A 24,609-nucleotide genomic window follows, 5' to 3' on the forward strand; every position below is an offset into this window, starting at 1 on the left:
GAGATTAAATGAGCAGGGCATGAAAGAAACCTTGTACTGAAAATCCATGGTAACAGTGATAATGACTATTCACATGGAAACAAACACAAAGAGAGCAATAATTGAAAATGAAAGAAGAGCCAGAATAAAGAGGCTGAAAACCTTGGCTCAGGTCTATGTTAATGCAGTGGAGGCAGGAGCAACAAGAAAGTGCTGAAGGAGGAGGGAAAGAGGTGTGGAGAAGCAAGGGGTGGTCTGTAGAGTGACATGAGAGGCAGTACTTCTCTCAGAGGAGAGCTGGGGAGAGTTTAACTGAGCCTGCCTGGGAAACACAGCACACTTAATCCAGCTGCCTGGGAGGGAGAGCGAGATCTCAAGACAATCTAGAAAGAAGGAGCAGGCAATTTGCAGCCCTTGGAGCTGATACACACTCCCCTCATTACCAACCACACACTCACACATAGGCTTTTCCTCAGGCACACCCCACTGGGCAGGTGGCCTCTGCTCAGATCAGTAGCTGTGGTAGAAACCAACTTGACTGACTCACTGAGGTTTGGATCCTCCCTGACCGTGGGAGTGTGCAGAGTTAGGAGAGCTTCACTTTCCTCCCCAGTGCAGAGGGACTGCACGCCAGGCACGAGGCTCCCCTACTCCTCCCCTCTCCCACTCTGCCTTTTCCTGGGCTAGCGTCCAAAGAATGACTGGCTCTAGTGGACCCAAAAGGAGGAACGCAGCCTGAGGATACAGTAAAGCAGCTCCAGCCCTGCCTGCCTGCCTGCCTGCTGGGACACACAAATGCATTGAGTTTTTACAAATCAGCTCACACACCTCTGTGGGATTCACAGACTTGATTTTTTTTCTTTCTATCAACAGATAAGGAAGACTGGATTTAAACTGGGCATAAAGACAGACAAACAAACAGACGGACTGACATATGGACAGAGAGCAGTGGGCACTGCGGCGTGAATGTAGCAACTGGACTTCTCTTCGCTGTGGTTACTAAGACTAAAAGAAGGATAACAACCCGAGCACTATCCTGTCCACAGAGGTAGTGGGTGGATGCAGCTCTCATCACACTGCTATAGGGGAAAGCAGAGACTGTATAGAAGCTGCAGAGATACATCGAGTTGATCCACACTGTGGTGATCTTCAGATAATGGAGTGTTACCTCCAAGTAGACTTTTGTTGGATTGCTTTCTGCTAATAAAACCTGTTTGCAGGAACTTGCAGTGAAGACTTCTTTTCTTTTCATGGACTTTACTGTCCGTGTTTATTGGACTTGCAGGATACCTGTGTAGACAAACGTGGAGTGTGTGTATTAAAGAGGATGGCAGAGTGCATAAGGACTGTGTATTTCACAATGATGCTGCTGTATCTTGTTCTGCTGGGCACGGCTCACACTGCCCAAAGCATCTACCCAAGAATACGGCTTTCCCACAACGGTAAGAAATACTCTACCTAATGTGTGTTACTTGTATTACTTTGTATTACATTGGCACAAAATTGCTATGTTTGCCCAAATCTCCAGAAGACTGTATTTTGGAGATGCAGTATAGTGTGATAAACTGTCAGGAAGAGTCGATGCAGCTCTGAACCAAATTATCATTCCCTGTCTGTGCCTTCAGTGCAGGTTTTACTGAACAGCCATTTTTACATTCTACTCTCAATGTTTAGCATATTTAATGGAAGCCTAGTTGGTAGCACATGTTCATATACTAATGAGTAATTTATTTTAAATAATAATACAACCAGAAATGCACAAAAACGGAAAATGTGGTGTAAAAAGAATACATAGTATTGTCAGCTGGAGTGAGTCAAACAGCCCACAGTTTATCATTTACATATAATGAACTTTCAGCGAGTATTATTGTTAAAGGGCCAAATAATAAGTCACCATGCAGCGTTTGATCTCACATCTGCTCTGACTTTGAGAAGTTGGTGTAGAGTTAACACTGTTAACGACGGAGGAGCCTCCCTGTAGTTTATTTTGATTCCTCTGCCATGCGGGCTGAGAATCCATAATGTGGCTTTCTCATGCAATAGTGGCAGGGAGATGGAGGTGGGTTTCTTTTCGGTTGGGGAATGGATGAGGCTGCGTATGTGTCTGACAGAGAGAAAAGGGAAACGTGTTTGCATGTTTACGTGCATGCGGAGTGTGTGATATGGATGTGCATGCATTGGTATGCCGACAGATTGCTGTGTATCTCTGGGACAATACTGGGGGTTTTATCTTTGTAGATAAAGACTCCTGAGTAAACATTCATTTTTTCTCACAGTTTCTCTGATCTCTACAGCAACAGAAGGTGATGATTCCCCATAAGCCTGTTAGTCACAGTTGAGTATAGGTGTGGAATTTAGATGGTCAATAAATCATACATAAATACAGAGCTGTGAGTCCGTTATGAGAGTTGACAAGTCTGGTCCATCACACACATCTGTAAGGGGGGGTTTTAAGTATTGTGATAAGTAATGTATGCCTTTTTTCTCAAATGTCTGCAAATGTCTTACAATAACTAATAACAATAAAAACACACTTCTCAGAGTGAAAAGTAATATTAGTTAAAGTAGAAAGGTAATGAATTTAAAGGAAACACTCAGAGAAAAATACACACAGTAATGATCCTCACATATCATCAAAAGTGAGCAGATCAGTGCTGATGTGCTAAGCCATCAATGCCACATCAATACTAGGTAAGATCGCGACTAAGGTGCTGGAGGAATATCACAATTTCATTAACCGCCTGAGGGGAAAGCCGCTACAGTGATTGGCATTCCACCTTTCTCTCTCTCCAACTCTCTGTGCTGATACATGTTCTGGCTAGCACAGAGGCTGACAGCGCCATGAGACGGCTGCAGTGGGATCCTATCATTATGGAATGAAAAACATCTAAGCCTTATATATGCCTCATGTGCTCTGCCAGTGATTTTTGCACACACCCTTAAGTTCACACAAACTCATACACACACACAGACAGACACATGCACACATGCACAAGCAGAATAGTGTGAATTCCACACATGTCAATGACTTGGATTTAGTTCAGGGAGATGGAGCGGATGTGGTTTAAACTGTTCACCCTAAGGACTAAGAAAATATAACCACAACATCTGGTATCAAAAGAGGGTGGAAAAACTAGAATAATGTGAAATGAAAGTGAATAATATGGGAGTCTTCAAACTGCTCCTGTTCACATACTGTAGGCAGAGACCAATGTCGGATCAATAAAACATCAGATCGACTTTCTCCTATCTTCTGGGAATTAATTCCTTTGGGCACATTATCATAGTTCAAGGATGACCTTACCACCATCCGCCATCTTAGCATGCTTTGATGTTAGCCACACCTCACACATGGTGTGGAATTATTATTTACTCTCTCTTTCATCTATTCACCATCGTCTTGTCTAGACTTCTGGACCAGTGAATATTTTCCAAATGCATTCAATTCACTTTCATCCCAGTCATCCTTTAGTTTGCTTACTTCCCTAATTAACTCAGGCTCCAAAAGGTTGTTACCTAAATCACACAGAGTATTGAGTTACAACGACTGGCTCACAGCTGTCTTTAGAGATCATTAAACCTAAACCTTTACTACGCAGCTTTCAAAGTCCTTAAACACAAGCAATTTCTTGGACTTTTTGCCAACCAAACTACCTAAATCCTGTGTTATTATACGTAGAAATGCCCTACAGGGAGACATGCTCTCTGGAACAGAAAGTTTGTTATGTACTATTTTTGGGGGTTTTGGACACAAATCCATGAGATTTAGATCAGCATCATCAGGCTCTTGGCAACAGCTTCAAATATCAAGTCCTGTGGAGTGAAATGAGCTGTTATTTTAGGATGACCATCAATTCTGCTGCTAATGAAGCTGTTGCACAGCTAGCATGTGTCAAAGTGCCGACAGGCTGCAGGTAGGTGGCCAGGCTAGATTTATTTTGCTGCCTCTCCAGCACTGACATAACACCAAGCTTTAGCTGTGGAGTGTGTTATACAGCAGTTTTGTAATGATGATGACCTAATCAGATCGAATGCACTTCTAAAACGTCCTTACCTCGGCAAAGTTGGATATGTTGGATATTACGTTACATTTGTACTTGTGTTGGAGAGTCTGTGTGCTCTTGCAGCTGTTTGCAGCACAACAAGTTTGTCAAGCTCGCCTCTCTTTTAATTTGAGTTTAGTAAAAGAGAGCATCTTTGGTAAACACCGTTAACATTTCATGAAAATAAGTTAGCAAATTAGCAGTTATCCCTTTAGCATGCCTGCCAAATATGTATTTATTTCAAAGTCAAAATAATGAAGTAAAAGTAATGATATAGTAAAAATAAAAAATCTTCAGCAGGTCTTTGAAAGTGTATCAAGTTATCAGGTGAAGTTCAGCTGTTTTGACAGGGTTAAACTCATACTGTATATGTTCTCTTATATAAATAAACACATGTGCTTTCCACATTTCAACTCAACATTTACCTCAAAGTAAATGTAAACAAAAGCTGGTTAAAGCACTTAACAGCTGGATTTACTCATACAGCTATGTACAGTTGGTGTGTGTGTGTGTGTGTGTGTGTGTGTGTGTGTGTGTGTGTGTGTGTGTGTGTGTGTGTGTGTGTGTTTGGGATATATTCTTAAAAACGAAATGACATACGATGAATTAAATTGTGCACACATTGGTCAACAAATGCTAAATCCATTTCTCTCAGTAAAATGGTGAGTTTTTCAGCACAAAGGGCATAGAGACATGCATGTGTGAACACAGGAATTACTCAGGTAGCAATTACTGTATGTATGAAACCCCCCTTTTGGGCTGTAATTTTAAACCTTCCTCTCCAGACAAGTAAGTGCTCTCTCTATGTATTTTACAACCTTGAAATGATGTGGCTGTAGATGAGTGTCTTCTGATGGTGAAGTGGGGAATACCAGTATGGCCTCAAGTTGTATCTGCCTGAAATAAAATGAATGGGGGGATTTTTATTTGTATGTTTTTTATGTAGAGCTAATGTGAAAAGTGAGCTGTCCCATTAAATGTCTTCCGCCTACATGTGCACCCTATATTTAACATTTACCACTTTGGATCTCGGCCATAGGGCAGTCACAGACCTTATATCAAACCACTGGAAAACGGAGGTTATGAGGATGATTAGATAAATCACACCTCTTAGGTCAGCAAAGGAAAAAGGATATATTCCAAGCCCTCCCCTGCACACCCACCCTCTCGCCCCTTCTCGCTTTTTCATTTTGTCTATGTACATCTCAGCGTCCTTTTCTCTCCCATTGTGTTATGTGTGTGCTCTCCAGTTCATTAATGAGATGTCTAGAGGGGAAGGCAGCTGGTGAAACTCTAATATCCTTTCTGACCTTTTCCCGGCGAAGGGATCAGGAAGAGGAGATGAGTTAAATGTGTGACCTGAGAAAAGGAGAGAAAGCACAAAGATTGTTTTAGTCTTTAGAGAGTATGTTGCAATGATGTAAGAGAGGGGGGGAAATAGGAATGAAGGATTATACGGGAGTGAGCGCTTCAAAACACAATCATGCCGAGAAGATATTGCTTCAATGCATCACATTATCTGTTCACAGGCTTGTATTTGTTCAGGGTTGTTTGCTTCTTAAATAATTGAGAGATTGTTTTTTGTGATGACGTTGCTTTAAATGTTCCACACAAATAATTGAACATATGATAATCATTTTAAACTTTAAGGAGCTTTTAACTTACTGTATAGCTAAGCACGCAGTAACTCACATCAATAACTAATTTATAATGGCTCCAAGGTTATGTACATGTGTGGTTGATCAGGTCACAGAGCTTATTACAGAGAAACAGAGGCTACCCTCTCTCTCTCCATGTGGCTCTCATTTTGCTCCTTGACATCATTCCCCCCCAAACACACACGAGGATGAAGCAACACAAGGCTGTATACTGATAATAGCATAACACCCTAGTGATCCGGCTCCAGACCACCCCCCCCCCCCCCCCCCCAGGGGCTCCACAGTCTCAGGAGCACAGACTCCTTCCTTATTCCTAACCCCTTTAACTGCACCACCACTTCAATTATTGTCTTTGTCTTTGTTTCAGCACAAGGCCCGTAACTCATATAGGATTATTTCACTGGAAACATGAGACTCCTTACCACAAGTTGTGTGTCTGACATGAATTGTGTGCTTAATATTGGCAACACATTACATTATGAGAGCAAGAGTGTCAAGTTTCCTGAGGAACGTTGTATATGAAATCCTCCAGATTCCTGGTTAAACATTGACGTAGATAGAAGTAGGTTGTGACTGGACACACACACACACACACACACACACACACACACACACACACACACACACACACACACACACACACACACACACACACACACACACACACACACACACTGGTGATTCCTTTTAAGGAGGACATCACACAGTTTATTTTGATTTCACTTCACCAAATCTTCTCGGGCATCTCTCAGCACTCCTCAGACAGCCGAGGAACGTGCGTGTCTTGAGGGCGTCCTTTTTCTCTGTGTTTTCCATTTGAAGTGGGATCACAGTGGAGGCCATGTGTCTCCCTGGCTCAGTTGCCGATGGAGAAACACCCTCCTCCTCCTCCTCTCAGTTCCTTAGCTGACGGCTAAGTAGCCCTCACTGGTTGCAGATGGCGTGAAAAAAGAGAGAGCAGGAGGAGAGGGGGGATTGTGGAAATCCCCACTTTCCCTTCTTCAGGCGGAGCAGTGCTGCATGTGTCGTTAACTTGTGCACATATAATGACAGAGGAGTAACCTCTTAAACAGCATTGTGTCTCTGAAGCGTCTTTCAGGTTGTCAGTGTGATCACATCCACCAATTGTGCTTTATAGTAACTCTGTCATTATGTGCAATTTAGCCGATTTATCAACATCTTGTTATAAATATGATTATAGTTTCATATTGGATATACTTTCTAGCTTTCTTTCATCCTCTTCTTCTTTTTTAAGTTTCAAGCTGGTTATTGTTAGTTTCTACTTTCTCCTCGAACAAAACAAACAAGGTATCAACTTTAAAAATGTGACAAAAAATTATAAAACTAAATCTATCTGCAGTTTTGTTTGTTTGTTATATAGCGAGAGACAGCTAGAGCAGGAATCTGGCAGTGAGCGTGTGTCCATATAAATCAGCTGCCACTCAGGATTATTGACAAAGACAGGTGACAAGTAGACGGAAAAAAGGCTTTAGCTTATGGACTGTTTACTCCATCACTTTAAATATCCGTTTACGTCTGTCATCTAAATAAGTGGTAGCAGATTTGACTCCACCTAAAGAAGGAGCTGATTGTTTGAGAGCCTGGTCTAACACTTGTAGAAAAGTTGGAGTGAAATGTTAGAGGACTGTCCTTGATCCAAGCTGAGCTATACTCAGAGGGGACTGTGAGGAGATAGAGAGGCGAGACAGTGTGTGTGTGTGTGTGTGTGTGTGTGTGTGTGTGTGTGTGTGTGTGTGTGTGTGTGTGTGTGTGTGTGTGTGTGTGTGTGTGCGTGCGTGCGTGCGTGCGTGCGTGCGTGCGTGTGTGCGTGTGTGTGTGTGTGTGTGTGTGGGGGGGAGAGAGAGAGACAGAGAGAAAGATCTCTAAGTGTGTGTGGATTAGATAATTACAGGAAGCATGTCTGAACGTTGGCAGAACACCACTGCCACATCCCTTCAGTTTCTGCCACCTAACCGCAGAGATCTAATGCTACTCAAACAAACAGTGGCTTGTCTCCAACATAGAAATCCTAATAGCCAACAAAATATACAAGTCGACCAATCCTCTGTGGATACCTAATCCTATGTTAAACAAACACAACTTCTACGAGTGTAGGCTGTTACTATGACTAATCTGCACAAATGGGATAAACACTCTCTACTTCTTTCTTGGAGATCAAGTATCCCTCAAAATATACAGATGCTAGGAAAACAAATCATACAATTGCCCCCTGCTACCCTAGTATGTAGAGACATCTCAGCGTTATTTGAGGTATTGTAAGGTTGGCATAGTATTACAATCATGCAGGGGTCTCTTTTTTTCACCTCTCTTCATTTAAAGGGAGTTTTCTTAAGAGTAGAATGTGGACAGCTTAATGTAGGCATGAAAATAACAAATTGAGAGAATACAGCCTGTGCAATGCTGGTGCTATGAATACGATCCAAAAACTCAGGCTTCTCTATTTGAATCTGTCTAAGGTTGGAAAAGCGGTGCTAACACAGACCAGATCCCTACTTTAATAATTGTTGACAAGGACACCCGGTCCAACGCGGTCATGTGTTAATGAAAGGTTTTTAAGGCCATTAAAATCCAGAGGAAGTGCAGTACTCCAAGGCTTTTTGTTTAAAATCCTTCACCCTCAACCTCAGCAGAAGCATTCAGAGAGCAGGTATAAAGGAGTAGCCTGTCATGTTCAATCAGGTACACTCAACTGGGTGTTTCACACATGTGCATTCAGACTATCTATTGGTATGGGATCATTCAGATCAGTGTGTGTTTGTATTAAAAAGGAAGCAATGGATCTTGACAGATATGTCGATTTAAATTACCTTAAGCAAGACTGACAGGGAGTGACGGCTTATATCAAAATAACTGCTGATAAAAAGACTTGTTGCGTTTCCTGTGAGATAAAACTGTTTCCTCTCGGTTTAAGAGACGATAGACCATGCTTTGCACATCAAATGTCCCTCCAAATCATGACAACATCTTTCCCAAGACTCATATCCCCCTTTGTTCAACCCTGCTTTTACAAATTGTCATTATGTCCTGTCAGTTCTCCTTTCAGGAGTCTTTAAGGCAATTTATTGGTAGGTACTAATGCCTGAAATGTCGGTTACCCATGTTCTTTTATGCACTATGACACTCTTTTATGCCTTATAAACCTTTAATGAATAGTCTGGAAAAGTCTGGAATATAAAAATAAGACTTTTTTTAGTGAATGACACATAAAGCGCATCTAAATTGAATGAAAGGAGGCATAGGTGCCACATGAGAGGGAGGGATGAGATGGGACGATAGCAATGCTGCTGCTCTTTGCCGTTCCCTTGGGGAAGCAGTGAATCAGAAACACATGTGGTAATGTGACCTTGGCCATGGGAGAAGTTGGGGCACATGTTACTGGAGAAGTAAGAATCCCTTGAGGATTGGGATTTGGTCAAACGTGATCTTGCTGGTTATACAGAAGAAAATGAGGATTTCAGTTTGAAATGAATTGAAAACTCTGTAAATCCATAGCTTAAATTGTAAAATTGCAGGTTTCTACTTTGCTGCTATACTTTTGTGTTAATTCTTTGTGTTCATGTTGTTGCCTGCAGAGCTTTGGCAGCTGAACAGGACCTGGGTGTTCCAGGCACATGGAGCGTCTCTTCAGCCCCAGACCATGCTGCTGGATGAGAGCCACGAGAGGATGTATGTTGGGGCCAAGAATACTCTGTTCTCCCTTAGCCTGGACCAGGTTAACACACACCACAGAGAGGTGGGCCTGTTTTCATCCCTCCCAGGAAATTAGACATTTTGAACTCACCAAACTTGCCATAGGGCAATAGGTTAGCCAAACATGGATGCACGTTTGCCTCTTCATATGTCTGTGAGATGTTTTAATTAGAAACTAAAAAGATGGCAAGATACCCTTGAGAGATAATTATGCAGTAGTGGATAGTGACTGCCTGGTCACATGTTTAACTATACATCTATGTTTGAATGTCAATGCCATTTTTTATAATAGGTCATTTTGACTTTGACTTTTTTTTCACAGATCCAGTGGGCCACTACAGAATCTCAGATTGAGGAGTGTTTGATGAAGGGGAGGGAAAAGGTAAGGGACATCCAGTTCATGACTGTATACCAATATGTTCTCAGCTGCGCATTGGGTAGTGTGGCTTACATTGATTATCAAGGGAAAAGCTCAAATTCTCAGTTAAAAATTACATTTATATATACAGTTTATTAAAATTATTCTAGAAAGATAGGTCAATTATATAGATAGACGCTGCCAACATGAGTGGATTAAATTACATATCTTACTGTGCTCATTAACCTCTGTTCAACCTGAAGTATTGATGTATTGATGAGGCAGTTAAAAGCCTGGCATTTTTCCGCTACAATATTTTCTCCGCTTGTCCTCAATCTGTCTTCATGACCCCTAACCCAACCACCCTCCGTCCCACCCACTGCAGTCTGTATCTCTTCCAACAGTCGGAGTGTGCTAACTACATCAAGGTCCTGCAACAGTACAACCAGACCCATCTGCTGGTCTGTGGAACGGGAGCCTTTAACCCAGTTTGTGTCCTGGTCAGAGTGGGACACACAGGGCAGGTGAGTCCCTAACACAGCATTAAAGTTTCACAACCAAACATTCAAATAGTACCGAAAGGTTTCCCCCATCTAGAGATATTTTCAAAGTCAAACCGCACTTTGATATTGTGAGGAAAACATCTGAAGCAATTGGAAACAGGACTCAGAGAGACACGAGGAGAGCTGGAACTTTGATGGCAAACACTGACGGTTTATTTGGAGCTTCGGCCGGAGAATTCACAAGACATGTCATGAGCCACGAGTTGACACAGGTTGAGATGCCAAACCAATTCTCAAGATCTCTACCCCAGACCCATGTATTTAGCTAGTTCTGAGAGAATAATCAACATTGTGCATAACAAGATAGAAGCATAACACCTCTATCAGCTGACGCCAACAGACAGGAACAGGGAGTCAAAACACTGAGAGCACAGCAGCCAAGGCTACAGGTGCCTGTGCTCAGTGAGGTCAGTATAAACTGATAAACTGGGTCAAAGTTATGGGCCTTGGAAAATATTTCCCCAGAAATGACTTGATCCACGGTGGACATTTCTTTTGGTGTTTCTTTCTTTTCCTGGTTTAAGAACTGCATCAGTGGTTGCCTTTTGTGAGCTCCAGATTTTCACTGCAAAGAACTGGTGGAAAAAACGATGTTTTCCAATGGAATTGTTGCATATTTATTTTACATTGTGTAATTCTCCTCGACACTTTAGTGTTTTGTTGGAGTAGCCAAAACCTTTTTCACACTGTTTCTATGTTTTAGCCAGGAGCTCCTTAAACTGTTAGTACAGCTTGGACTCCGACTACTTAGCAACAAGGAGTGATGTGAAGGGTGGATATGGAAAAGACATTGAGTAAGAGAGGGTGGAGTTTTGGTTTTCTTAGAGAAAGACAGAATGTTTTTGCACAAGGTTCTCATTCATTTTGAAACAATTTGACGCATCTACTGTCCAGCTAAACAGGGATAACAGGCCAGGTGCTCCTTTCTGTTGAAGCATGCTCCAAGAGGTTTGTTTAGACTTAGACACACTCAGGGGTCAATTCAAATATGTGTTTTTCTGTGTGTCTGTTGCACAGGAGTGTTTTGCCTGCGCACTGGTGTCCAAAATAGCTAGTATGACACATTTATCACATACGCCGAACATGGAACAGCCCTCAGTGTGTGTGTGTGTGTGTGTGTGTGTGTGTGTGTGTGTGTGTGTGTGTGTGTGTGTGTGTGTGTGTGTGTGTGTGTGTGTGTGTGTGTGTGTGTTTGTGTGTGTGTGTGTGTGTGTGTGTGTATTTAGAGTGTAAAGATCGGAGAAGGTTTCCGCCCTGCATTCCAACACTAGTCCAGTAGGTCGACAAGGCCACTCACGCCATTCAAACAGGAACCATTCATCACTCATATCATTGGAATGCCCTTAGAGAGAGCAAAACCGGGACCGTATAAGCCACTTAATCTCTCTCCAAGGTTGCATAAAGGTCAGACAAATTATAATACTTGGTGTATGAGATTACATCTAGTCTAGGATTACCATAAAGTTTGAGCAGAATAATATTTCCATAATGATAAAATATGATAAAAAATACTATTGTCATATTTGCCAATCCCAGAGAAACAAATTGAGAGTTGTTGTGCCACTGCCCTAGACATTTAAAAAATCTATTACGTGAGCCTTTTTTAACTATTTTTCTTCTGGTTTTGTGATTATATGATGGATGGGTTTAATTCAAGACTGGACTTCTGTTACAGTCGTAGATCGGGCGGTGGTCACAGCGCAGTAGGGTGCCACGGCTACTCATAAATCAATACATGACATTTCCTCTGATCTGCCAGTGACAGTCATAAACACTCTGGTGGCTGAAAAGATATGAGCTTTGATTCTAAAGAGAGTTCAGCTCTATGTATATGTGTGGGGGGTGTATGTGTGCAATCACCACCTGGTGTGCAGGGCAATAGGTTCAGAAGAGTAGGAGTAGTGAATTCAATATGATATAAGAGCAGGCCATAGTGGGTTATACACTTCCAGACAAAACTCCTTTGTCTGGTCATCCATCACTTCTTGTCTCATCAATCTTTCTTCCTCTTCCTCATCAATCACTTCCTGATCCCTCCTCTCTCGTTCAGCTTTATCTCTTTATCACACACAACCTCCTGGTGTTCAAGAAATTGCAAGGAAACAGCTACTAAATGTTTGTTCTGGCTGAATTCATATTCCAGCATATTTGCATCATATTCCTGTATATGAATATATGTGTTTTGTTCTCAGGATAAGCTGTTTTCTCTTGAAGAAGACAGCATCATGAGTGGCAGAGGACGCTGTCCATACGATCCTAACAGTCCCTGTACGTCTACACTCTCCAGTAAGACACTGCTCACTCTGTCACTCTCAACATCAGTTGAGCACAAAGTGTTTACCTTTAACCAGTCAATACTGCCATCTTGTGGTCCTATATTTAATGCATGTATTTCAATCACCGCAAAATTGGTTTTACAGTTGATAACATATGCATTTTCACTTATTAGGAGGAGAGCTGTATATTGGTCTTTACACTGACTACTGGGAGAATGATGGTGCTTTCTGCCGACTGAACAATCAGACCTACACGCGCACTGAAAGAGACGACAGGCAGCAACTCAATGGTTGGTTTACTAAACTACAAAAAAAGGATCTTAATTTAAATACAATGGAGTGCCAATATACCTTTTTTGAGGTAAAAAGTATGTTTTCAAAAATGTATAAATCAATAATATTTCAAAACATATTCCAAAAATCAGTACTGGGAAATTGCGATAATATTTGCATACATATTCAATTGTGTTAAGAAATGCCTATCTTATAACCCTTAAATGAGTATGAATTGAAATTAAAAGCTTATAAAATGGTTTGAATTAATTGTACATTTTCTGACAAATGATTTTCCCTGCAGAACCTAAATTTGTGGGGTCGGCAGTTATTCCAGACAACGATGACAGGGATGATGATAAAGTGTACTTCTTCTTCACTGAGCGAGAGATGAATGCTGAAGGAGTGAACAAGGCTGTGTATACTCGTGTTGGGCGAATCTGTGCGGTGAGAATGCCAATGCTGTAAAAAGATTTCTGGCCGTTATCCAGCTAAAGCCCAAGAATTGCACTCACATTCTATATCTGCCTTCATCTGTCAGAATGACCAAGGAGGACAGAGAATGCTGGTGAATAGATGGAGCTCCTTCCTGAAAACTCGTCTTATCTGCTCTGTGGCTGGACCAAATGGCATTGATACACACTTTGATGAACTTGGTGGGGCTACATGAAACTCTAAGCATGTTTTCCTAATAATTGTATGTTAAACGTTGAGGGTTCTTTTCTTGACAGTAATGTACCTGTTGTATTGTGAGCTCAACCTGCAGCAGTAATACTACCAATTTTTTGTAGCAACGCAAAACACACTCCTGATTGTCTCCTTAAGATGTAGCTACAGCCAGATGGTGTAGAGCTAAAGCCCCTCTATTTAAAAAAAATAAAAAAGGCTATCTGTCTGTGTACTGCAGGATAAAAACATTCAACCTCTTTCTAAATCTGTTGAATAATCCTAAAACCTTGAAATCAAAAACCTGTTAATGGTCTGCCTGTCCCTTAATAAACTGCCTTAACCATGTTAGCAGCTGTGTGAAGCTGTAACATTAGCACTGCAGTGCCTTCGGGCTAAATGCTAATGTCAGAATGCTAACATGCCTACAATGACAGTGCTAAAATGCTCATGATCAGCACATTTAATGTTCACCATGTTGACCTTGTCGAATTTTCCTTAACATTTATCTGAAAAACTCAAATGTCAAACTAGTGTTGCTAACAAAGAAAAGCTAATTTCTAAATGTTGTGTTTCAGAGGATGTGTTTGTGCTCAAGAACAAGGATGGCAAAAACCCAGAAATCTTTGGCCTATTTAGCACAACAAGGTACATGAAGTGTGAGGTCTGCATTTAATCACAGTCCAATTTGTACTATCCCTCAAATAACGTATCAAACCTTCTTTTACAGTGCGGTGTTTAAAGGTTTTGCAGTGTGTGTCTATCACATGGATGATATAAGAGCAGCCTTTAACGGTCCATTTGCTTACCGAGAGAGGCCTGAGCATCACTGGACACCTTATGAGGGTAGAGTCCCCTACCCTCGACCTGGATCTGTGAGTATAAAAGTCTGAATAAAGTATTGTTAAAGCATATATTGTTTCCTAAGCACCAATCATGCATTCACAGCACTCCCCAATACTCTGTGTCCTTATGTGAGGGTAAGCGATGAAAGCATGTAGGACATCTCGGGTAAATGTCAGCACTGTTGTAGCCACCTCAGCAGGTCATACAGGGACAGTCTGAGCCAGACTAAAGTATGTCAGATTTTCTCTATGCTGCATAAAAGGCCAATGTAATTAATTGCCCCCCTCTGTCTCTGTCCTTACTTTACTTCCTCTCTTTCTGTCACATTATCTCGTTAACAGTGTGCCAGTAAAGTGAACGGTGGTGGCTTCTCCAGCTCTATGGAGTTTCCTGATGAGGTTTTGCGGTTTGTGCGTTCGCATCCTGTGATGTATCGTCCAGTCCTTCCCCAGCATCGAAGACCTGTCCTGCTGCAGACAGAGGGCAGGAGGAAGCTGACCCAGATCGCTGTGGACAGAGTCCAAGCCCAGGACGGACATTACCATGTTCTCTACATCGGAACCGGTACAAAGTCACTAAAAACTGCTTGAAATTATACTATTGGCAAAATAACAGATTTACAGGAGGTACTTTCAACATTTGGGTGCACTAACACCCCTTTTGCCATTGAAATTGTCTTTCTGTTAGCAGAAAGTCATTTCAAATGTATAAGTGAAAACAGTTTTCCATACACTGAGACAGTTTTCAATCTGGGATTTTGAAGGAAATGTTTTACTTCATTGCCTTTTAAACCTTTTTTTCATAAGAAAAATGTCCTCTTTTGTTAGACGACTCAGTGGTGTTGAAAGTTATCACCATCTACAACAAAGACACAGACTCTATGGAGGAGGTGTTGCTGGAAGAGCTGCAAGTATTCAAGGTACTCTATTTCTAGCTGATAAATGTGAAAGCCAAGTAGACTTTGTAACCAAGCAAATTCTGAATTGTACTGCCAAGAAAATAACCTTCCATTATTGCTGCAGTTACATATTAAGCAGATTTCCTTTTTTTCCATTATCAGAGGGAAACAAGAATGATTGGGTATTAGGCCTGCTGTGAGAGATCTTTGGAACGATTTGAATACATACATTCTATTAATATCGGATACATTTGAAAACCAGACTGCAAGCAGTTGCTGCTGCAATTTTAATTAAGGTCGGATTTGAAATGGATAGAAGCATGACGGGGGGCCTTCAGTGATAAAGAACTTAGAGTCAGCACTTGTTACTTTTTACTTTTAGCTTTCGAAGAATAATTCTCAACATCAACAGCTACATGTTTTTCTGTTTGCAGGTGCCAGCCCCAATAAGGGAAATCATAATATCACCTAAAAGGGTAAGATGACCATTTGAATGTATACTGTTGTTCATGCAATTCTGTTGTTTAACCACAAGATGTTAACATTGTAACACGTTTTATTACTTTGTATTGACATCATTTACATGTAATGTTGTGTCCTTGTGGCCATATAATTAAAATGAGGTAAAAACAGCTGAAATATATAAACATAGGCCTACCCAATTCAACTGCCTTTATATTCATCTTCTATGCTTTTGGTTCCACAGCAACAGCTGTATGTGGGGTCGGAGGTGGGTGTGGCCCAGGTCAGACTGCATCAGTGTGACCTCTACGGCTCAGAATGTGCTGACTGTTGTCTGGCCAGAGACCCCTACTGTGCATGGGATGGTCTAACCTGCTCCAGATATTACCCTGCTGGAGTCTACCCTAAAAGGTAACAGCACACACACACAGATAGACTCATCTTTTCTGTGCGTATGTGTGATAACAGCTGTTAACACCTTTACCAGCTTTTCTGTTTCATCACAGCATCTTGCTCTGAATGTCACAACGCTCTGAGGTTTGCTAAGTCATTATCACAGTCTGTAAGAGACATGACAGCCAGGTGTTGTGTAATGCCAATCAGTATTCACTTGATCACGCCTCCCTCTTTCTATCTTTTTCTCTCTCTTTGATTTCTTTTTCTTTCCTTTTTTCTTTCTCCACCCATCTCTCACACTTCCATCACATGTTCAAAATGACTTTCTCTTTTTTACTTCCCTCACTCCCATCCCAGCAGACGATTCAGGCGGCAGGATATTCGCCATGGCAACGCCGTTCAGCTGTGCAATGGGCTGCAAATTGATGGTTAGTATAAAATGACTGTGTGATGTGTGTGTGTGCATGAGCATGCTTGTGTGTATTTGACTGTTATCTGAATACATGTCAAACAATTACTGTTTGCAAGCAAGGGAATGATGCAGTTCTTCAGAAGCACTTGCCTGATTATGAAAAAATATGAACTCTTCATGTGTGATTGCTGTTGGATGTGAGAGGTTAGTGTGCTTCTGCTGAGGCGATAGATTGGGAAAGAACCAAACACTCTATTTGTGTCAGCTAATGAAAGGTCAAGTGAGTTCTTTCCAATCTCTTGTTTCTCACTATCTTTTATGGTGTGTGTGTGTGTGTGTGTGTGTGTGTGTGTGTGTGTGTGTGTGTGTGTGTGTGTGTGTGTGTGTGTGTGTGTGTGTGTGTGTGTGTGTGTGTGTGTGTGCGTGTGTGTGTGTGTGTGTGTGTGTGTGTGTGTGTGTGTGTGTGTGTGTGTGTGTGTGTGTGTGTGTGTGTGTGTGTGTGTGTGTGTGTGTGTGTGTGTATAGATGAACAACGACCCAGATCTGAGGAGAGGCTGGTTTACGGTGTGGAGAGCAACAGCACTTTACTCGAGTGTGTCCCTCGATCACTTCAGGCCAAGGTCCTCTGGTTTTTACAGAAAGACGAAGAGAAACATGAGGTGAGTTTTACAAAAAGATACACAAAAAAAAATATTATTTGATCTGTTGTTTTTAACAGAGAAGGCCAACCGAGTTTGTTTTGTTTAACAGCTAGCAACGCCACATTAACGATTCTTTAGGTTTTGTATTTTTTACAAACCCACCACCCCACTGCTACTTCATCACTACACACAGCCCCATGTGTTTATCAATACACAGCACACAGTTTAAGGCCATAACTTCTGCACCCCCATCAGATAAAGGATCAATGAGTCAGGCAGACTAGACCAACATATTTAACTTAACAGCCTACTAGATGCTGAAGAGGGGGCTGGCAGGTTAACAAGGGGCATGTATTTTGGCCATGTTGCTAACAAGGGGGATTGCATACAACCTCCACTAATAGGTAGCAGAGTACAGGTGATGTATGAGTAAGTACATTCCTATTTTAGGTTAGTTTATCCCAATGTATTCCTCTTGTGCAGACCTCTACCCAGAACAACATTTTTTTCTTACCCCTATAAATCTGTCCGGATAGACAGATTGACCCTGCTACTTCAGTGCAATTGTGGTGAACGGAATTACATTCACATAGTGAGGTTTCTGGATTCTCCCAAGTGTCTGTGACATTATTTCTTGAAAGAGATGTTAAAAGGGATTTATATGTAATGTATCAATAAGGATTCATTGTACCGGGATGGTGGATATGCATTTAAAGGTATCAGAAAATATTTCAATGTTTATACTTTGAATATTTTGAATGTAACATTATATTAAAAGCTGCATTATGTATGGAAACTTGGGATGGTTGTATTCCTCACAGTATTCACTGTATTGAGTGCTCGATTGACTTTCTACCGTTCTTAAATTATACTTTAGTTCTGTAGGTCCCTCTTGGGCTTAGGAACAAATGTAGCAGTGAAAATGCCTAGACTTGAATAACGGCTACATCAATGGCTAGAAAAAAAAAATAGTTTCACTTTTTTTATCTCCATTTAGGTTCGAGGTGATGAGCGAGTTATAATGACCACCCACGGGCTGCTGTTTTTACGAGTGAGAAGCTCCGATGCTGGTGTGTACGTGTGCCAGACTGCCGAACATGGATATGTGCACACATTGTTACGTATCTCTCTACACGTGCTCAGAGGGGAGAGGGTGGAGTCGGCGATCAATAGGGCTAATGATGGGGACGGAGAGAAAGCTGCAGCTCCATGCCCCTTCTTCTTGGGCCCCCTACCAGGCCCCAGCAGCAGCCCCAGGGCCCTGGTGCCATCCTCAGTCCCAGGCCCCCACTCCAGGCTGTGGTACAAGGAGTTTCTCCAGCTGATTGGCTACGGGGATGCCCAGAGAGTAGAGGAGTACTGCGAGAGAGTGTGGTGCTCCGATAAAAAACGTAAAAAGGGCAAAAGGAAGTATGTTTCTCCAGGTGGCGAGAAGAGAGGGAAAGGAAAAAGAGAGGAGAACTCCCACCGAGTGCCCAGGCAAACCTTGGACGCCTGAGGAGAGCAGAGATTGACTGCATACACACACACTCACACACACTCACACACACAGTCTAAAGGTCAGAGTCACTCTGTGTTTGCACCATGTAAAAGGTTTTAACATTGCTTACAACATGAGCAGCAACAGAAAAACAACAGTAGCAGGCTGTATAGCTGTAGTAGCTTCATTACATATCATTCAGTAGTTTAATCATGATGTTTTCATTGAAAAAGCAGCATTTTGCCCTATGTGTGTGGTGTTTTCTGATTATGTGGCGCAGACCCTGGGTAAATACTATAAATGTCAGAGTCAGAGTAGAGGCCCTGGGAAAAAACGGACGACTGTTTGGCGATGTTGCCTCGGACTTGAAGAGAAAAATTATAATATTTATACTCCTGTGGACTGACCCAGCCCGATCCAACGCACACAGAGACTGCCCCATCTCTCCTTCAATGGCTCAATATGACAAACTCTTAGTGTATCTATTAAGAGAGAAAACTATGATAAAGCTAAAGGCCTTTTAATCTTTTATTTTGTACTATGATAACTTATTTTCTTGGTCTTTACGTTGAGTTCTGTAGTTGTTTTTAGATGACATGAACTGGCAAATGTAGTGTTATTGTTTTTGTACAGTGAAAAATGCCTTGAGTTTAATGATACTGCTAATTTGATATACAGTAATGTGGTCACAGCTGTGGTGGGTGTGGTTATATTGACCACAATGCATACAGTAAGATGTTGCAATGCCACTAATATGGGTATTTGAGGCATGTTTTATTATAATTATGCCCCCAATGGAAATAATTACTATCTAAGCACTTGTGAAAACTGTAGATGAAAAGTAGGCTGATCCGTATGTATTGTTGTAATTCTAAGTGTCTACATTTATATTGACACAATTGGGGTCAAATGTACCAACAGTATTGTGTGTATTGTATATTGTATTTATCAAAAAATATTACAGTGTTTTTATGTGCACATCTGGTAAATAACTGTGTATTCGAAAAAGTAATCCTTCTCAGCTGGCTGCTCCAACCTCTCTCACTTTCTCTCTTACTCTTTCTCTCCCTCGCCTTCCACCCCTCTTAAACCAGTCTGTCCTCTTTTTGGTTGTTTGTTATTGTGTTGCACATGGGATTCATAATCGCCACTACAAAATAGACATGTAGAACACCACATTACTTTATTATTAAGAGCATTTTTAGGATGACCATACAAGCATGCCCTTAAAAACTGATGAGTCAGTTTCATGAATATGCAGTTCATCTGAGATGACGGACACATCAAACAATCTGATGCTTCAGTGAATTGTAGCAGTTGTGCTAAAGATATCCATGCTGTGCCTTATTTATCTCTTAATTGTGTCACTGTAGAGTCTGCCCTTGTTGTATTCCATGTGTTCATAATGGGGTTAAATGGAATGTTCCTCAACTAACAGCTTTGACTGAGGTTGGAAATGTTGTGTCTGCTATGCCCCTTATAAATACCTGCCATTAAAAAAAGACGGATCGACCCTTTCATGTTGTCATCTGGTTGTAACTATCAATAATCACGTAGTGTACCGAGTCTACGTCCACACACATAAAAGAGTGAGAGAGCTGTGTGCAGCGATCACTTCGAATAAACCAACATTTTCATAATTATTCAACACTTTGAATTTAACTGATCGGCACAATTAACATGATATTTAAAATGTGGTTTTTGCAAATTGTGCACCATATGCTGGGAAATAAAAATAATCAAATACAAAAATCCAATATGATGCTCATTCATATTCTGCCTTGGTCTACCTGAGTCGGTGGGGTGCTGAAGGCATTTGAGAATAGAATTCACGCTGCTGATTTATTCCACATGGCTACCATAGCAACAGGCTCTGAACCAGTTCAGCTCCCCTCCTCTTCAAAGCTCTCGCTCTCCTTTGGTCAGGTTAACACTGTTATTTTGGCCCCTGGGTCCCTAATGGTCCCTTTAGCCACTTATAGATCACTCTCTTATGTATGCGACAGGGCCTTTTAGGTGGGATTAAAAGTGCCTTTGATCTTCTGGGACTGCAGCTGGCATTTGCCTGCTGGATGTAACTTCTGAAACCTCAGATAGATGCCATTTCGGAAAAGATGCTAAAAACAAAGATAGTCTGGAGCAGCACATATTTCTTCTGGACATCATACATTTCAAGGTTCAAGAGCCCAATTTCGTGTACTGAAATGCTATAAATCAATTCATTGATCTTCAAAGAGAGAAAAGGGTCAAAGGCCACTGCAATGTTTCTGTCACAGTGTGAAGATGACAGTGCTTATCATTTGTCCTCTACCGGAACGCCTCTCCTTTTTTCCAGTTGCCTTTCCACGCACTTCTGTTTCTATCAGGAGCCAATGCACCAGAACGCTTTATTACAAGAGAAAATGTCAGTGAGGAAAGGGAGGATATGAGGCAGAGGAAAATGAACATGGAGGTCAGGCTGTAAACAAGCCTTTTACAGCCAGTAACACTCAGTGTGCACAGTATACAGCGTGTGCACAGTGTGTATGTGCTGGTGTTTTTGCTAAATGTGTTTGCGTTTGCATACTAGCCTTGATGAGTATGTCTGTGTAAATCAGAAGGAAAGCCCAGCAGATATGAAAAGACATGTGTCTGTTTCTCTCTTTTTCTTCTCCCTTTGATTTTCTGTTATCAGTGATATAAAAGGCTAACCTTATACATATTGAGCACACCCCGCATGCTAAATGTGTTTGCTTTCACACCATTCACTTCATAAACTCTCTTCCATTCTGACACATAAGCTTCAGATTAAAGCCTCTGGGAAATACATTTTTGTTAATATTCTGGATTTACGTCCTCAGCCTTCATTTAGATCTTTATTACAGTCCTCTATCACTTCAAAGTGCTTGTAATAACACCAAAATATTCCCTTAGCTGGATTTGCTTGAAACCCTGGCTATTTTTTAAGAATCTTTACAATCCGTTTATTCGGTCGTACCGAGCAAGCCTTCGTTTTTATCTCTAGATGTTATCAGCACAAAGGTGCAAAAAGTGAAGGTTAAACATAAAATACAATACTCTTCACATCAATAAGATCCGATAAGCAAAGGGGAACTATCATCAGTAGAGGCACAGGAACTAGCTTGTCATGCATATCTGGTAAGGACAAAAGGGACTACAGTTTCGAAGGTGCGTATTTTCCCAAATAGATATGAGGACAACATACATACACAACATAAATAAAGGGAATCTGAAACTACATAGACATGAACAGACTGCACACACAAGCATCGTGTCAACATGCTCTGTGTTATCTCGCTGACACAGCTGTCTCTGAGGTACAGTATCCCCCCTCAGCAGTATGTGCGTTAAACAACCATCACCAGGAGGGGTTAGACTGACCATTTTGTATTTGGTAATCTGTCTGTCCATGATCTTTGATTTTCACACATACAGTGTCATGAAAATGCAGTGTGAGCACCAGTGTGTGTGTGTGTGTGTGTGTGTGTGTGTGTGTGTGTGTGTGTGTGTGTGTGTGTGTGTGTGTGTGTGTGTGTGTGTGTGTGTGTGTGTGTGTGTGTGTGTGTGTGTGTGTGTGTGTGTGTGTGTGGGTGTGTGTGTGTGTGTGTCCATATTTCTATGTATGTATAATACATGCCTACCAGCCATAATCCTGTGATGTTTCCCACGGTAGATCATCTGGATTTTTCCCTTACTGCTGCTAGCTAAGGCAAAGCAGAGAAGGCAGGGCAAATCTGTAAATCAGAAAGTGTGAAGTGAGTGAAGCAGTGAAAGGGATAGGAAAAGGAAAAGGGAAGAAAAAAACAGGTAATGTACCCGGAGAGGAGTGTTATGTGAAGCTCTGCACTCTCCTCCTCTTGGGGCTTTGCCTCTCATGGGACCAACACATCTTTGAATAATGCTGCCTGATCTGGCAACCTAGAGAAGTGGCATACCTGATGCAAGTAAAAAACATGCTGAAAGTCAACTTGTCAGACAGGTATAAATTAGTAATGCTGTTTAGTGCAGCTAAATATGTTTTTGGAGCCCATTTCCAGCTGATGGTCTGAATATAAATCCATCTGTGATTCTTTGTTTGGGTGCATGTGTCTGTATGCATTAAAGTATACATTAAATTCTGTGAATGTAATGCACATGCCATGGGTGTGTGTGCATGTGTGTGACGCAGCGCTGTGTCATTAATCTGGGTGTAATCACTACATCTGTGTCCCTGTGGGGGTTGCTCTCTCCTCTAATCCATCTCTTTATCCCTGCATCTCATTACATCACTCTGACCTCTGCACTGTGACAACCCCAGCAGCTGGTTTAAGATGTTAAACAACAAATAGCAAGTGCAGTCAATCAAAGACGACTCTCCCAAAATCGGAATGTGTGTTTTTGTAAGTAAAAAGCTATAAACCAACACTCATAGGATACTGTGGTTTCACTCGATGATCACTTAGGAAAGCGTGACAGTGACGAAATGTGTATGCTTGAAGCAGGCATGCAGTGTAAGAAGAATGACTCTTTATCTATAGATCCCAAAAGATTTTATATAGCAGCAGAATTTTTAATATTCAAGGCCTTGAGTATTTATTATGCAGGGCAACTGCCTCTGGAGTGAGTTGTGTGTTGACTGAGCTGCTCTACTTGTCTAATCAATATGACTGATATTCTCTCTCTTTCTCTATGCCTATATTTATGTGTATGTTTGTATTCAAACATTGACAGTTTCTATTTATTTTGTCTTCTTTATTTATTTGAAATAAATTACTATAAATAAAAAAGAGAAAAGGAAGGAAAACATTGAAGATGTCTCTGTCTTAGCGGTCATTCTTTATAAAGTAATAATTACTAATAAGTGATGTGTGTCAAGTCAGAATTGCATGAAATGAATCCACCGCATCAGAAATTATTGTTTTTCTCATTTATAATCCTCTACATGACAAACAGCTTAGTCAAAGGAATTAACAAATAATAAGATAACAACTGTGATATGATGATGAAGATGAAGCGTCTAGTTTCCCCCCTCTGTAGCAAAGAGATAAGAAAAAACAAAGCTCAAGACAACATTTTAACTAACTCTGAATCATCCAAACCCCCTGACTCAAAGCTGCACTAAGCAACTTAGACTACAAGGTATTAACAGACGCTGCTTCCACAGAAAAAGTAAGGATTTAGCTGAGTGATCTAATTAAAAGTATTAAGAAGATTAATCACCCTTTGTGACATTTTCGGAAACATTCTTAAAAGTGTCTCGTTGTACCTTCATACTTTGTAAGTGATTAAATTAGATTTGTCTCAAATGTACTACATCACTGATTAACTCTCAGCTTTACGTTTGCACCCAGTTCCTCCTCCAGAGACCACTACACCAGAAAATATTGTCAAATGCAATCTCATTTTGCAAATGTGCCTTCTTATAAATACTTAATTAAACATCCATCATTGCAAAGCCATTGCAAATCTGTTATACTTGCATGTTCAGTGTGGGATTTGCTTGGATTAATTTCTCACACTGTCTATGAACCAATGCTGTTGTATTTGCAGCACCAGTCTGTACTGGCAGCTTTCATGATAACATAACACAAGTCAGCTATGAAATTAAATCTCCCAATGGAAAATGACTATAACAAATGCACTATACTCTGTATCTTTATCTGCACCCTTTACACAATTCTCTGAGATTCTAAATAAACAGATTTGGGGCTTGTTTCCATATCTGAAGTAAGTTATGATTTATGGCGCAGTTTCCTTAATGAGGTACAAGCTTTATGTTCCGTCAGTATTATAATACTGATGTTATAGATTTGCTCTATCCAGGTGCAATGGATGGCAGTTACACTTGAAGCTGAGGTGCATAAACCTGAAAAACTGTCCTCAAAATGGACTTTTCAGACATTTTACGAGGCACTTTTTCCAGCAAACACATCAGCAACAAATAACACAGCAATGTGTGTGCATTACA

The 24,609-nt window shown here is 41.1% G+C and overlaps 1 protein-coding gene across 2 annotated transcripts; it reads left to right on the forward strand.

Moving 5' to 3' along the window:
* Positions 1–405: 405 nt before the first annotated feature.
* sema3e (sema domain, immunoglobulin domain (Ig), short basic domain, secreted, (semaphorin) 3E) lies at positions 406–20,389 on the forward strand. 2 transcript variants are annotated; one of them, XM_034141731.1, is made up of 17 exons: positions 406–1,421; positions 9,274–9,434; positions 9,714–9,773; positions 10,154–10,273; positions 12,505–12,598; positions 12,762–12,878; positions 13,166–13,308; positions 13,403–13,517; positions 14,106–14,175; positions 14,258–14,402; positions 14,715–14,937; positions 15,201–15,292; positions 15,706–15,747; positions 15,978–16,144; positions 16,487–16,557; positions 17,067–17,200; positions 18,180–20,389. In XM_034141731.1, exons 1-17 carry the CDS (start codon positions 1,307–1,309, stop codon positions 18,678–18,680), a joined length of 2,370 nt encoding a protein of 789 aa, XP_033997622.1. In that variant the 5' UTR covers positions 406–1,306; the 3' UTR covers positions 18,681–20,389. The 2 variants fall into 2 exon arrangements, with proteins under 2 accessions (XP_033997622.1, XP_033997623.1); XM_034141732.1 differs by having other exon boundaries at positions 16,490–16,557.
* Positions 20,390–24,609: the final 4,220 nt, after the last annotated feature.

Source organism: Trematomus bernacchii, unplaced genomic scaffold (genome assembly GCF_902827165.1).
Source record: "Trematomus bernacchii unplaced genomic scaffold, fTreBer1.1, whole genome shotgun sequence".
Classification (NCBI taxonomy): Eukaryota; Metazoa; Chordata; class Actinopteri; order Perciformes; family Nototheniidae; genus Trematomus; species Trematomus bernacchii.